General features: G+C 38.1%; 1 protein-coding gene across 3 annotated transcripts in view; it reads right to left on the reverse strand.

Annotated features, from left to right (window-relative positions):
* EPHA5 (EPH receptor A5) overlaps positions 1-15870 on the reverse strand; it is a 512956-nt gene that overhangs the window by 113304 nt on the left and 383782 nt on the right. For all 3 annotated transcript variants that reach the window (XM_077476128.1, XM_077476127.1, XM_077476126.1), the window contains exon 6: positions 12383-12507. In XM_077476128.1, coding sequence (XP_077332254.1) covers positions 12383-12507 — 125 coding nt within the window. The remainder of the gene's footprint in view (positions 1-12382; positions 12508-15870) is intronic.

Here is a 15870-nt window from a genome sequence, read left to right on the forward strand (position 1 = left end):
ACAAATAGAGCTTTCTTTTGGTGGTATTTAATCACCGCTCGTTTTTTTTTTTTGTGCTATAAAAGAAAAAAGGCTCACAAATCTGTAAAAAAAATTATTTTTCTTTGTTTCTGTTATAAAATTTAGCAGATTAGTAATTTTTTCTTCATACATTTTGGCCAAAATTTATACTACTACATATCTTTGGTAAAAATAAGTACAAATTGGTGGATATTATTTGGTCTTTGTGAAAGTTATAGAGTCCACAAGCTATGGTGCCAATATCTGAAAATTGATCACACCTGAAGTACTAACGGCCTATTTCAATTCTTGAGACCCTAACATGCCAGGAAAGTACAAATACCCCCCAAATTACCCCTTTTTGGAAATAAGACATTCCAATGTATTTATTAAGAGGTATGATGAGTTTTTTGAAGTTGTCATTTTTTCCCACAATTCTTTGCAAAATCAAGATTTTTTTTACTTTTTTTTTTCACAAAATTGTCATATTATCAGTTTATTTCTCACACACAGCATATGCATACCACAAATTACACCCCAAAACACATTCTTCTATTACTCCCGAGTACGGCGATACCACATGTGTGAGACTTTTACACAGCGTGGCCACATACAGAGGCCCAACATGCAGGGAGCGCCATCAAGCGTTCTGGAGCACCCAGGACAATTCTGACATTTCTCTCCTACATGTAAAAATCATCATTTATTTGCTAGAAAATTACATATAATCCCAAAACATTATATATGTTTTTTTAGCAAACACCCTGGAGAATACAATGGTGGTTTTATCTCGCACGGTATTTGCGCAGCAATTTTTCGAATGCTTTTTTGGGGAAAAAAACAGTTTTGTGCTTAAAAAAACACAGTAAAGTTAGCCTAATTTTTGCATAATGTGAAAGATGAAGTTACGCTGAGTAAATAGATACCTAACATGTCACTCTTCAAAATTGCACACGCTCGTGGTATGGCGCCAAACGTCGCTACTTAAAAATCCCCATAGGCAACGCTTTATATATTTTTTTACTGGTTATATGTTTTGAGTTACAGAGGAGGTCTAGGGATAGAATTATTGCTCTGGCTCTAACGTTCGCAGTGATACCTCACATGTGTGGTTTGAACACCGTTTTCATATGTGGGCGGGACTTATGTATGCGTTCACTTCTGCATGCGAGCACATGGGGACAGGGGCGCTTTAAAAAAAAAAAAAAATTGTTCATTTTACTTTACTTTATTTTAGTTTGAAATTTTTTTCCCCAAAAATAAATTTTTTGATCACTTTCATTCCTATTACAAGGAATGTAAACATCCCTTGTAATAGGAATATGGCATGACAGGTCCTCTTTACAGTGAGATATGGGGTCAATAAGACCCTACATCTCACCTCTAGGCTCAAAAGCCTGAAATAAAAAAAATTAAAAAGATTCTGGCTTTGATCGTATTGGCGAGTCGGTAGAAGCACCGGAGGGTGGCGGGAGGGGGGATGTCTATGGCTGGGTATTGCAGGGTGTCACCGACTATGGCTGGGTATTGCAGGGTATCTCCGAGTATGGCTGGGTATCTCAGAGTATGGCAATTTAAGGCAGGGTATTGCAGAGTATTGGCAGGGTATTGCAGAGTATTGGCTGGAATTTTACTGCAGAGTATTGGCGGGTACTGCACAGTATTGGAGGGTAGTGCAGAGTATTGGTGGGTGTTGCAGAGTATTGGTGGGTGTTGCAGAGTATTGGCGGGTGTTGCAGGATATTGGCGGGTGTTGCAGGGTATTTGCTGGTACTGCTGGTACTGCAGAGTATTTGCAGGGTATTTGCTGGTACTGCTGGTACTGCAGAGTATTTGCAGGGTATTTGCTGGTACTGCTGGTACTGCAGAGTATTGCTGGTACTGCTGGTACTGCAGAGTATTGCTGGTACTGCTGGTACTGCAGAGTATTGCTGGTACTGCAGAGTATTGCTAGTACTGCTGGTACTGCAGAATATTGCTAGTACTGCAGAGTATTGCTAGTACTGCAGAGTATTGCTAGTACTGCTGGTACTGCAGAGTATTGCTGGTACTGCAGAGTATTGCTAGTACTGCTGGTACTGCAGAGTATTGCTGGTACTGCAGAGTATTGCAGGGTATTGAGGGGTTACATTTCGGTGAGCAGTGATGTGGGCACTGCAGATGCAGCCTACAGCGCTGCTGACACCGATCTCTTCCCCCTCCGCTGTACCAATGTGGACCCGGCGGTCACGGATGCTCTCGAGTGCGCGCCCCAGGGGGGGACGTCATATGACAGAGTTAAACAACCGCCCTGTAGCCGTCATTCGGCTATGGGCCGGTTGTTACGTGGTTAAAGGAATATTTCATTTTTATTGTTTCACTTTAAGCATTATTAAAATCACTGCTCCCGAAAAAAACGTCAGTTTTTAAAACTTTTTTGTGCATTGATACATATCCCCTGGGGCAGGACCCGGGTCCCCAAACACTTTTTATGGCTATAATTTGCATATAAGCTTTTAAAATTAGTAGACATGTGCACACTGAAATATTTTGTTTTGGAATTTTGTTTCGTACGAAAAATACATTTATTTAGTTACTCCCAAAATTCGTTTTTATTTATTTTGTTTCATTAAAAAATGGATTCGTCCCAAAACCGATATAATTAAGGTTGAATCTATCATTGAAGGCTTATGGTGTCTGTCGAAAGTTCTAATAAGATTCGACGGAGCAGCAATTGTACATTTCTGGTCGAATGTTCCGCCTACAAGCTATAGTAGAATTCTAATGTTGTATGACAATAGTAATAATTACATTTATTAATTATTATTACTAGTCAACCAACATTTGAATTCTTCTATAGCCTATAGGCAGAGCATTTGACCATAAATGTCCACTTGCAGATAATCTTGGACTAATAGAGTTAGGTTAGGCACATTAGACCTTTTTCGTTTTGTCTCTATAATGTCAAATCTTTTCTCTCTATGTTGAATCTTTTTTCTCTATATAGAATAATCTTGGACTAATAGAGCTAAGGTTAGGCACATTCGACCACAGATTCGATGGACACAGATTGCTATTGTCAGCATCATGTAGAATCTCCTATCTATATCGAACTGTTGTCATAACGAAAACAAAAAAAATAAAGCATTTGTTTATGTCGGATCTTTCTTTTTTTCGGATTCTGCACATTGGTTATCGTTTGTTAAAACATTCATGAAAATACCTAAAATTCGGACGAAAATGCATTCGGACAAAAACGAATGCACATGCCTAAAAATGAGCACAAATTTTTTGTCTGTTCACTTGTTCTGCTGCGAACCGAACTGGGGGGTGTTCGGCTCATCCCTAGTAAGCACCTTTAGATTAAAAGCTGGCTGCTTTAGTATTTGACTTAAATTCTATTTTATTTGGGGGGGGGGGGGGGTGGCTGAAGAACCTCTTTATTGCAATGTAAATTAATACACTGCAATGAATTGCTTTAGTATGAATGGGTGCACATTTTAGAGTGGCCTTTTATTGGCACACGTGTGCAATAATCATGATATCTAATCAGCATCTTCATACAGTATGCCACATCTGTGAGGTGGATGGATTATATCAGCAAAGGTGAAGTGCTCACTAACACAGATTTAGACAGATTTGTGAACAATATTTGAGAGAAATAGGCCTTTTGTGTACATAGAAGAAGTCGTAGATCTTTGAGTTCAGCCTAAGGGCGAACACAAAAGTGTTGCGTTTATAATTTTGCTCAGTGTATATATACAGTGGATATAAAAAGTCTACACTTGTTAAAATGTCTTTCATAATAGAATATTATTGGGAAAGCTCCATTATATTACATAGTATTTGCCCCATTCTGTTGCATATACTTTACACTATTTTACCCGAATCATCATTCCAACCATACCCAGACTATTACAACACAACTATTAGATCACACTCATCATTGCTCATACACATGTTCTGGATGTTATATCCTAATTACTGCTGTGATTGTACTCATACGATTCACCTCTAAGTTCTAATTTCGACAAATATTAATGTCTAAAATGTCCATAATTTTCTTTTTGTTATATATTTTATGTAACGCTTACACTCTTTTGTACTCACTACATTCTCTTTAATAAACTTTATTGTGATAAAAAAAAAATGTCATGTTTCTGTGATGTAAAAAAATGAGACAAAGATAAATAATTTAAGAACTTGTTCCACCTTTAATGTGACCTATAAACTGCACAACTCCATTGAACAACAAACTGAAATATTTTAATTGGAGGGAAGTAAAAATAAAAAAATAAAATAATATGGTTGCATAAGTGTGCACACCCTTACACTAATACTTTGTTGAAGCACCTTTTGATTTTATTACAGCACTCAGTCTTTTTGGGTATGAGTCTATCAGCATGGCACATCTTAGTTTGGGAATATTTGCCCACTCTTCGTTGCAAAAACATTCCAAATCTGTGAGATTGTGAGGGCATCTCCTGTGCACAGCCCTCTTCAGATCAACCCACAGATTTTTAATCGGATTCAGGTCTGGGCTCTGCCTGGGCCAGTCCAAAATGTTAATCTTCTTCTGGTGAAGCCATTCCTTTGTTGATTTGGATGTATGCTTTAGGTTGTTGCCATGCTAAAAGATGAAGTTCCTCTTCATGTTCAGCTTTCTAGCAGAAGCCTGAACCTTTTATGCCAATATTGACTGGTATTTGGAATGGTTCATAATTCCCTCTACCTTGACTAAGACCCCTGTTCCAGCTGAAGAAAAATAGCCCCAAAGCATGATGCTGCCACCAGCAAGCTTCACAGTGGGTATGGTGTTCTTTTGGTGATGTTATGTGTTGTTTTTGCACCAAACATATCTTTTGGAATTATGGCCAAAAAGTTCAATCTTGGTTTCATCAGACCACAACACATTTTTCCACATGCTTTTGGGAGACGTGAGATGTGTTTTTGACAAATTTAGCCGGGCTTGGATGTTCTTCTTCGTAAAAAAAGGTTTCCGTCTTGCCACTTTACCCCATAGCCCAGACATATGAAGAATACGGGAGATGGTTGTCACATGTACCACGCAGTCAGTACTTGCCAGATATTCCTGCAGCTCCTTTAATGTTGCTGTAGGCATCTTGACAGCCTCCCGGACCAGTTTTCTTATCTTTTTTTCATTAATTGTGGAGGGACATCCAGTTCTTGGTAATGTCACTGTTGTGCAATATTTTTTTCACTTGATGATTACTGTATTCACTGTGTTCCATGGTATATCTAATGCCTTGGGAATTCTTTTGTACCCTTCTCCTGACTGATACCTTTTAACAATAAGATCCCTCTGATGCTTTGGAAGCTTTCTACGAACCATGGCATTTGCTGTAGGATGCAACTAATAAAATGTCAGGAAAGACCTACTAGAACAGATGAACTTTATTTGGGGTTAATCAGCATGCACTTTAAATGATGGCAGGTGTGTACTGACTCCTATTTAACATGAGATTGAATGTGATTGCTGAATTCTGAACACCGCTACATCCCCAGTTATAAGAAGGCGTGCACACTTATGCAACCACATTATTTTAGTTTTTTATTCTTACTTCCTCCTCCTACACAATGTCAGTTTGTTTTTCAACTGAGTTGTACAGTTTATAGGTCACATTAAAGGTGGAAAAAGTTTTGAAATTATTTATCTTTGTCTCGTTTTTTTTTACATCACAGAAACCTGACATTTTTAACAAGACTTTTTATATCCACTATATATATATATATATATATATATATATATATATATATATATATATATATATATATATATATATATATATATATATATACATCTATATATGTAGATATATATCTATATATAGATATATACAGTGGTGTGAAAAAGTGTTTGCCCCCTTCCTCATTTCCTGTTCCTTTGCATGTTTGTCACACTTAAGTGTTTCGGAACATCAAACCAATTTAAACAATAGTCAAGGACAACACAAGTAAACACAAAATGCAATTTGTAAATGAAGGTGTTTATTATTAAAGGTGAAAAAAAATCCAAACCATCATGGCCCTGTGTGAAAAAGTGATTGCCCCCCTTGTTAAAACATACTATAACTGTGGTTGTCCACACCTGAGTTCAATTTCTCTAGCCACACCCAGGCTTGATTATTGCCACACCTGTTCATAATCAAGGCATCACTTAAATAGGAGCTGCTTGACACAGTAAGGTCCACCAGAAGATCCTTAAAAGCTACACATCATGCCGAGACCCAAAGAAATTCAGGAACAATTGAGAAAGAAAGTAATTGAGATCTATCAGTCTGGAAAGGGTTATAAAGCCATTTCCAAAGCTTTGGGAATCCAGCGAATCCAGCGAACCACAGTGAGAGCCGTTATCCACAAATGGCGAAGACATGTAACAGTGGTGAACCTTCCCAGGAGTGGCCGGCCGCCCAAAATTACCCCAAGAGCGCAGCGACGACTCATCCAAGAGGTCACAAAAGACCCCACAACAACGTCCAAGAAACTGCAGGCCTCACTTGCCTCAGTTAAGGTCAGCGTTCATGCCTCCACCATCAGGAAAAGACTGGGCAAAAATGGCCTGCATGGCAGAGTTCCAAGGAGAAAACCACTGCTGAGCAAAAAGAACATCAAAGCTCGTCTCAATTTCTCCACAACACATCTTGATGATCCCCAAGACTTTTGGGACAACATTCTGTGGACCGATGAGACAAAAGTGGAACTATTTGGAAGGTGTGTGTCCAAGTATATCTGGCGTAGAAGGAACACTGCATTTCATAAAAAGAACATTATACCAACAGTAAAATATGGTGGTGGTAGTGTGATGGTCTGGGGCTGTTTTGCTGCTTCAGGACCTGGAAGACTTGCCGTGATAAAAGGAACTATGAATTCTGCTGTCTACCAAGAGATCCTGAAGGAGAATGTCCGACCATCTGTTCATGTACTCAAGCTGAAACGAACTTGGGTTCTGCAGCAGGACAATGATCCTAAACACACCAGCAAGTCCACCACCGAATGGCTGAAGAAAAACAAAATAAAGACTTTGGAGTGGCCTAGCCAAAGTCCTGACCTGAATCCTATTGAGATGTTGTGGTATGACCTTAAAAAGGCCGTTCATGCTCGAAAACCCTCTAATGTAACTGAATTAGGACAATTCTGCAAAGATGAGTGGCCCAAAATTCCTCCAGGACGCTGTAAAAGCCTCATTGCACGTTATCGCAAACGCTTGGTTGCAGTTGTTGCTGCTAAGGGTGGCCCAACCAGTTATTAGGTTTAGGGGGCAATCACTTTTTCACACAGGGCCATGATGGTTTGGATTTTTTTTCACCTTTAATAATAAACACCTTCATTTACAAATTGCATTTTGTGTTTACTTGTGTTGTCCTTGACTATTGTTTAAATTGGTTTGATGTTCCGAAACACTTAAGTGTGACAAACATGCAAAGGAACAGGAAATGAGGAATGGGGGCAAACACTTTTTCACACCACTGTGTATATATATATATATATATATATATATATATATATATATATATATATATATATATATATATATATATATATATATACACATATAGTATCAAGGATCTGTAAAGACTGAAGTGACTGTTATGTATTTTTCTGTGATATATGTTGATCTGGCTAGATCCAATTAAGCCAGCTTGGCTCATATATCTATTCCCTAAACAACAAATAGTTACTTGAGCAGAAAAAAAATAATTGCAGCATGCAATTTGCTAATTGTAAAAAAAACTTTCTATGGGATCATCTTTCATTTTACATTTAGTAATTATTTTAACAGGAGTTCAAACATAGGGGCAATACTTCTACCACTGCATAAGTAATTTAGACTAATTTGTAACATGCAGTGTATAGATTTGAGGTGTTAAAATTATTACAAATAAAGATTCTGTACCTTAAAATGCCTTGTACCGCTTCTCATTTTTCATTTAAAGGAAAATAGTTTTTCTTAATGTTTATGATATAATATAATTATAATACAGTATAAGCCGCACAAGTAAAGAAAATCAACTTAACATTAAAAAAAAACCTTGTTAAATAGATTCATATTTTAAAAACCTGTTTCTATGGACTTGGTAATTACATTTGTACATGGGGTCAGCCATATTTTCCTTCTTTATTCCTTGCTATTATTATATCACTGCAAGTCTACCAGTCAGCTGTCTCCATGCCAAACTCATTGGAAACCAGGGACCACATGACCTAGGCTGAAAAAGGCTGGGTGATGGGAAGAAACAACTTTTTTCTATTCATGGTATGCTTCCCTATGTGATTAGGCAATGCTGAATGTGCACCATCAGACTCTACGGAGATTCTGCTTGGAAAAAAAAATATCTATCAACAGGTTTATGTGATGGCTAAGCTGATGGATCTCATTTTTGTCTATTTCCATAAGAATTTTTCCTGTTAACGGTTTTATTTTATTTAACTGCCACTATTTTTTAGGTAAAAAAAGTAGTCATGAAAAGGTCTCAAGTGACTTGCAACATGACACTTTAGGAAAAAAATAAAAAGTTGACATGACAGTATAAGCACAAGTGACGTTGTGCTTTCATTAAGGTCATACAAAAACAGTTTTGTGTCTCTGATCTTGTCAAACAAGATGATCATTCAAAAAAAATGATTTGTATCTGACAGGATTAGAGCATTTCTGATGCCACATGGAGATGATGCTGCAATTATCGGATCAGTGCAGACACTTCAAGCTGCAATTCTCAGCTACAAAATGACTGGCATGAACAGCTCTCATGTGCCCAAACTCTAGATCTTTGCCCCTTCATATATTTAAAAATAGTTTACAAGCTAAACAGGATTAGGGATGTCTGTTTAAATAAATCCTGTAAGAAAATAATGAGGCGCTAACATTTTTTGAAATGCTAGATGCCCTGGTGTATTGTTGGTCAAGTTTCTTACAGAATCACTGAACTACAACAAAAATATAGATGTGTCCAAGGGGAAGGGGAATATAATACCTGATATATTAAAATTGTCTGGATGTTTCTACTGCGGGTTAAAGGAAACATGCAGGAAAATCTATCTTTGGACAAATGGGGCAAGAAACTGTTTCTGTAGAATATGTAAAAATATAAAAAATAAAGATTTGTTGAAGAGCTTTAAAGTTAGACAGTTTACATTGGATGCCAGGTTTACATGGCAGGGCAGGTGAGTATAGGTGTAGAGGAAACATGCCTAAAACATGTCTTTCATAATTATGACTCCAAAAAATGTTTTTTGTTTAACCCCCATGGCGGTATTCCCGAGTCTGGCTCGGGGTGAAAATTCAGTACCATTAGCGGTAACCCCGAGCCAGACTCAGGATCGCATCACTGAATCCAGGATGAGTATATTTACCTTATCTCCTGGATCAAGCGATGTCCCCCCGCTGTGCGATCGGCTTGTCCTCCACTCAATCTATCACAGAGCTGATCTCCGTTCCCTGCGAGCGTTGCGACGCACAGGGACGGAGAACGGCACAAAATTCAAAAAGTGAAACACACACATTACATATAGTATAATGTAATCTTACAGATTACATTACTTTATGTAATTATTTCACATCCCCTTTGTCCCTAGTGGTCTGCCCAGTGTCCTGCATGTAGTTTTATATTATAAAAACTGTTCTTTATGCCTGGAAACTGGAGATTGTCTATAGCAACCAAAACTGTCCCTTTACATTGAAAGTGCTTTTAGACCAGCTAGAAAACAGTGATAATAAATTAGAATCACTCTCAGAATTAAGTGATAGTGATTTGTGGGGAAATTCGTCATCAAATACTGAAAAGTGATGACAGTGACAATTCTGCAACTGAGCACATTTCAGTGTTTTTGATTTGATTACATTATTGAATAATTTGTATTATTATTATATTATTATTTGGTATAATTCTTTATAGTTACTTATTATTTTTTTAATTTATGATTTTGTTTTTAAAATTTTATCATACCCGGGATGTCTACTAGATTTAAGTGAGTTATTCCTAAGAATTACAGGCCTACAATATAAAACGCCAAATTTCCATGCAAAATAATCGTACCGCTTTCAGCATCTAAAATCTGAAATAATAATGTCGCCAGGGAGGTTAAGCAACATAATTAACTTATCTGCAATTTTTAAATTTTTCGCACGTGTGTTAAAATCAGATTTTTTTTGCTAGCAAATTACTTTAAACCATCAAAACAAAGCACACTGAGAGGCTAGGGCATTTGCTGCTGCAGGCTTCTGGGCGGATGTAAACATTAAAGTCGGTATTTCTCTAGAGCCTGGACCATTTCTGTGACATCAGCTGACAGCAGACTTTAGCCCATTGTCGGCTAAATACGGGTGCACTCCTGTGACACACAGGAGAACTAGAGCCAAATGATCTTTGGCCATAATTCTCCTTTAACCACTTGCAGCACAATCGCTTATACGCTATATTACCAAAAGTATTGGGACACCTGCCTCTACACATATACACTTTAATGGAACCATAGTCTTAGTCCATAGGGTTCAATATTGAGTTAGCCCACCCTTAATAGCTTCAACTCTTCTAGGAAGACTTTCCACAAGGTTTAGGAGTGTGTCTATGGGAATGTCTGACCATTCTTCCAGAAGCACATTTGTGAGGTCAGGCACTGATGTTGAACGAGAATGCCTTGCTCGTAGTCTCTGCTCTAATTCATCCCAAAGGTGTTCTATTGGATTGAGGTCAGGAATCTGTGCAGGTCAGTCAAGTTCCTACACCCCAAACTCACTCATCCACATTATATTGCTAAAAGTATTGGACCACCCCTCCAAATAATTTGGTGGAGGGGGATTATGGTGTGGGTCTTTTTTTTTTCATGGGTTGGGCTTGGCCCTTTAGTTCCAGTGAAGGGAACTCTTAAATGCATCAGCATATCAAGACATTTTGGACAATTTCATACTCCCAACTTTGTGGGAACAATTTGGGGATGGCTCTTTCCTGTTCCAACATGACTACGCATCAGTGCACAAAGTTAGGTCCATAAAGACATGGATGAGCGAGTTTGGGGTGGGGGAACTTGACTGGCATGACCAGAGTCCTGTTCTTTTTTACATGACAGTTGAGAGTCAGCTAAAAAAATCAATACTAAGCTTGCCTTAACCTCCTATCAAGATGTTTATAAATACAGTGTACCTTGCAGACAAGAGATTCATTAATGTCCTGCATGAACTGTTTTTCCCATTTGTATAATTTTTGTTGTACTAAAGCAAAACTCTAGTGAATGAGAGGGGTCCTTCCACTACTGCTCTTCACATTTGTGGTGGATGGTACATTCTCCTGCACAGTACACCACTCAAGTAATGACATGTGAGCACTGTTCTGTGCAACAGTTCTGTGAGCCTAGGATAATATGGTGATGCAGTCACATGGACTAGATCCATGAAATGAGTTAAATGACACTGAGAAGTGTAACAGCAGATGGAGAAGAGTGTCATGGGTGGGCAGTGCTTGAACGAAGATGAATGCTACATTTTTATTTTAACTACTAATGGGCTACTTAGTTGCAAATACTGAAATTGGGTTTTATATTAGAATCCATAATCTGTATGTGTTCTAATTTATGTATTTAAAAGCTATAGAAGCCAGTCGATTAGCATGACAGCTAAGGAACTTATCCATACAGGGGTGATCAGAACTGGCAGCCCCTGGGCATTAGTAAAGGTTTCCTTTAACTGCTGGCTTTGGGTTACAGGAAATACTAAGACACAAGCACAATGACAGTATAATGACCTTCAAGTTGTTTTTCAACTTGTATTCTTGTAACTGCCTAAATAACAAAGCTAGATTCCGATCCGTTTTCCTGTACTCACTTCCAACACATTAGCTGATACTGTTTCATTTTTAGTAAGGATCTTTCTTATCACATCATATAATTGCTTTTGCCACTGGTACTGTGCAGGGCTTCCGAGAGAGAAATGACACACGATCTACTGAGAGAGGTTAATATTTCAGAAATGCTTTCATAACTTGGCTTTTGCTCCCAACATTATCAAGATAATCAATGATTTACAGCCAGTATTTTAAATCAATTATTTATATGCAAACTGATTTCCCGCCCTTGAATACATAAATATATTGTCAAAGTGGACTCATAAATATTAGCTATATATAATGTTTGACTTCCTTTTATTTTAGTGACCTTTATTCAGATCAGCAAAGTCTGCCAATAACTCTAAGCTGAACTTTTAATGTATTTCCCTCAGCTGACATGCCACACTAATGAAAAACACACACTGGAAGTCACCCTGGTCATTTATTGCAGACACAATCAATTAGTAATCAATTTTCCCATGTAGCTGATGGCTCCCTAACCAAGATTAGCTGGCAACAGAAAACAAAAATACAAAGATATAACTGTACATTGCAAAAGGTCAGACCTTTTCAAAGTATTTGATCTCATATTCCAGGATGATTCCGTTGGGTCGCTCTGGTTCCTGCCAAGACAAGGAAATGCTATTTTTGGTGATTTTTCCTTTCTTCACATGAGTGACTGGAGACGGGGCTGCAGAAACAAAAGAAAATAGCAAGATTAATAGAGGAAGCTTCTGACTTTCTAGTCAGAGTTTTTTTTTACATTTGCCTTGGTTCTTGTGCTAGCTATATTCCTTAAATGATAAAAATGTATGTTAAAAATACAGATTCTCATAAAAGTATATGAATGCTGAAGCTTATTGTATATGGTCCAGAGGGTCTTTCTCACATGGATTTTGCTGGATATATATATATATATATATATATATATATATATATATATATATATATATATATATATAGCTATAGATATATATCTATATATATATATCTATAGATATATATATCTATAGATATATATAGATATATCTATATATATATATATATATATAGATACATCTATATATCTATATATATATATCTATATATAGATATATATATCTACTCCTGACCAGAGATTGACTGCAAAAACATCAATATGCAGGCTGGGATCTGTGTTCTTTTGCTCATGTCCCAGATCCCTGGGATAAAGGGGGAAGTAACCAAGCCCACGCCATTTTAGTAGATAAAAAAACGCTTTGGAATAAAACAGTGACTTCAGCAGAGCCTCTCTCAGAGCTCTGCTGGAGTCACAGTTTTTATTCCAAAGAGCTTTTTTATCTTCTAAAATTTGAGTGTATTTCCTCATTTTTAATTGAATAAATTACTTATGATTTAAATAGGATTACACTATGTACCTACTTCTTCTTCCTTTTCATAAATCTGTTCTATTGGAACAACTATCCATGTGGCTCTCTGTCTATTACCTATATCCCATTTAAGTCCATTGTTGGAGTTGGTCTTCTGGTTGGAAGTTGTGTCCCATGTGACAGTTTCCCCTGGGTGTGTGGCCCTATAAGCCTGATTGACCCATTGGGTGTACACTTGGGTTCAATTGCTCCAGTAAGCCTTTTGGCTCTCTAGTGGTGGATCACTTATGAAGTTTGGGCACGTTTTTCTTTGTCACATCTTTATCCAGTTCAAGTGTTAGTTATTTTGAACCAAATTTTGGATATCTACAATTTATTGTTTGGCTCACCTGTCCAAACACTAATGCCACGTACACACGATCTGAAATTCTCGTCGGAAGTAGCTCTGATGGTTTTCCCGACGGAATTCTGCTCAAGCTGTCTTGCCTACACACGGTCACACCAAATTCCAATAGTTTAGAATGCAGTGACGTACAACACATACGACGGGACTAGAAAAAGGAAGTTCAATAGCCAGTAGCCAATAGATTCCATCTCGTAGTTGAATCTGAGCATTTTTGGCGTGTCGGAGTTGCATACACACGATCGGAATTACCGATAGAAAGTTTTTCCGTTGGGAAAATTGAGAACATGCTATCAATTTTTGGCTGGCGGGAATTCGGACAGCTAAATTCTGATGGAGCATACAAACGGTCACATTTTCAGATGAAAAGCTCTCATCGGTCTTTTTCTGGACGGAATTCCAATCGTGTGTACGCGGCATTAGGACTATAATTTTTTATTTTAAAATATTTTTTTCTTCACTTCATATTTTGATTGTCGTCACACAATATATTCATTTTTTTGGTCTATCATACACGCATATTCAGTGTCTATACGCATTGCCTGCATATATATTGTTTGAGTTACTTCCTGGATCATTTATGTGCACTATATGTATATATATATTTTTCAGTTCATTCTGAGATTTATTCTGAGCGCTGCACTTACTGTTCACATGTTTTCATTTTTTGCAATTGATCTATTGCTGTGCTAGCTGCTTTTTTACATTGATTGCAGACAGCACGGTATATTTGCTTTATATTTTTCATGTGACAATACTGAAGAAATTAGTGAGTGTGCAGCTTGTATAACAGTGTAAATTTGCTGTCCCCTCAAAATAACTCAACACACAGCCATTAATGTCTAAACCACTGGCAACAAAAGTGAGTACACCCCTAAGTGAAAATGTCCAACTTGGGCCCAAAGTGTCAATATTTTGTGTGGCCACCATTATTTTCCAGCACTGCCTTAACACTCTTGAGCAGGTCATCTTCCACTCCTCCATGACGACATCACGGAGCTGGTGGATTTTAGCAACTTTGGGCTCCTCCACCTTCAATTTGAGGATGCACCACAGATGCTCAATAGGGTTTAGGTCTGGAGACATGCTTGGCCAGTCCATTACTTTTACCATCAGCTTCTTTAGCAAGGCAGTGGTTGTCTTGGAGGTGTGTTTGGGGTTATCATGTTGGAATACTGCCCTGCAGCCCAGTTTCCAAAAGGGAGGGGAACATGCTCTGCTTCAGTATGCCACAGTACATGCTGGCATTCATGGTTCCCTCAATGAACATTAGCTCCCCAGTTCCGGCAGCACTCATGCAGCCCCATACCATGACACTCCCACCACCGTGCTTGACTGTAGGCAAGACACACTTGTCTTTGTACTCCTGACCTGGTTGCTGCCACACACGCTTGACACCATCTAAACCAAATACGTTTATCTTGGTCTCATCAGACCACAGGACATGGTATCAGTAATCCATATCCTTAGTCTGCTTGTTTTCAGCAAACTGTTTGGGGTGTTTCTAGTGCATCATCTTTAGAAAAGGCTTCCTTCCGGGATGACAGCCATGCAAACCAATTTGATGCAGTGTGTGGTGTATGGTCTGAGCAATGACAGGCTAACCCCCCACCCCTTCAACCTCTGCAGCAATGCTGGCAGCACTCATATGTTTATTTCCCAAAGACAACCTCTGGATATGAAGCTGAGCACGTGCAACTTTCTTGCTCGACCATGACGAGGCCTGTTCTGAGTGGAACCTGTCCTGTTAAACCACTGTATGGTCTTGGCCACCGTGCTGCAGCTCGTTTAGTTTCAGGGTCTTGGCAATCTTCTTATAGCCTAGGCCATCCTTATATAGAGCAACAATTCTTTTTTTTTAAGATCCTCAGAGAGTTTTTTGCCATGAGGTGTCAGGTTGAACTTCCAGTGACTAGTATGAAAGAGTGAGAGTGATAACACCGACATAACACACCTGCTCCCCATTCACACCTGAGACCTTGTAACACTAACGGGTCACATTACACCGAGGAGGGAAAATGGCTAATTGGGCCCAATTTGGACATTTTCACTTAGGTGTGTACTCACTTTTGTTGGCAGTGGTTTAGACATGAATGGCTGTGTGTTAAGCTATTTTGAGGGGACAGCAAATGTACACTGTTATACAAGCTGTATACTCACTACTTTACATTAACATTGTAGCAAAGTGTAATTTCTTCAGTGTTGTCACATGAAAAGATATAATAAAATATTAGCAAAAATGTGAGGGGTGTGCTCACTTTTGTGAGATACTGTACTTACTTGGTCTAAGCTGGACTCAAAG

Source organism: Lithobates pipiens, unplaced genomic scaffold (assembly GCF_037356315.1).
Source record: "Lithobates pipiens isolate NorthernLeopardFrog02 unplaced genomic scaffold, aLitPip1_a1.2 Scaffold_13, whole genome shotgun sequence".
Classification (NCBI taxonomy): Eukaryota; Metazoa; Chordata; class Amphibia; order Anura; family Ranidae; genus Lithobates; species Lithobates pipiens.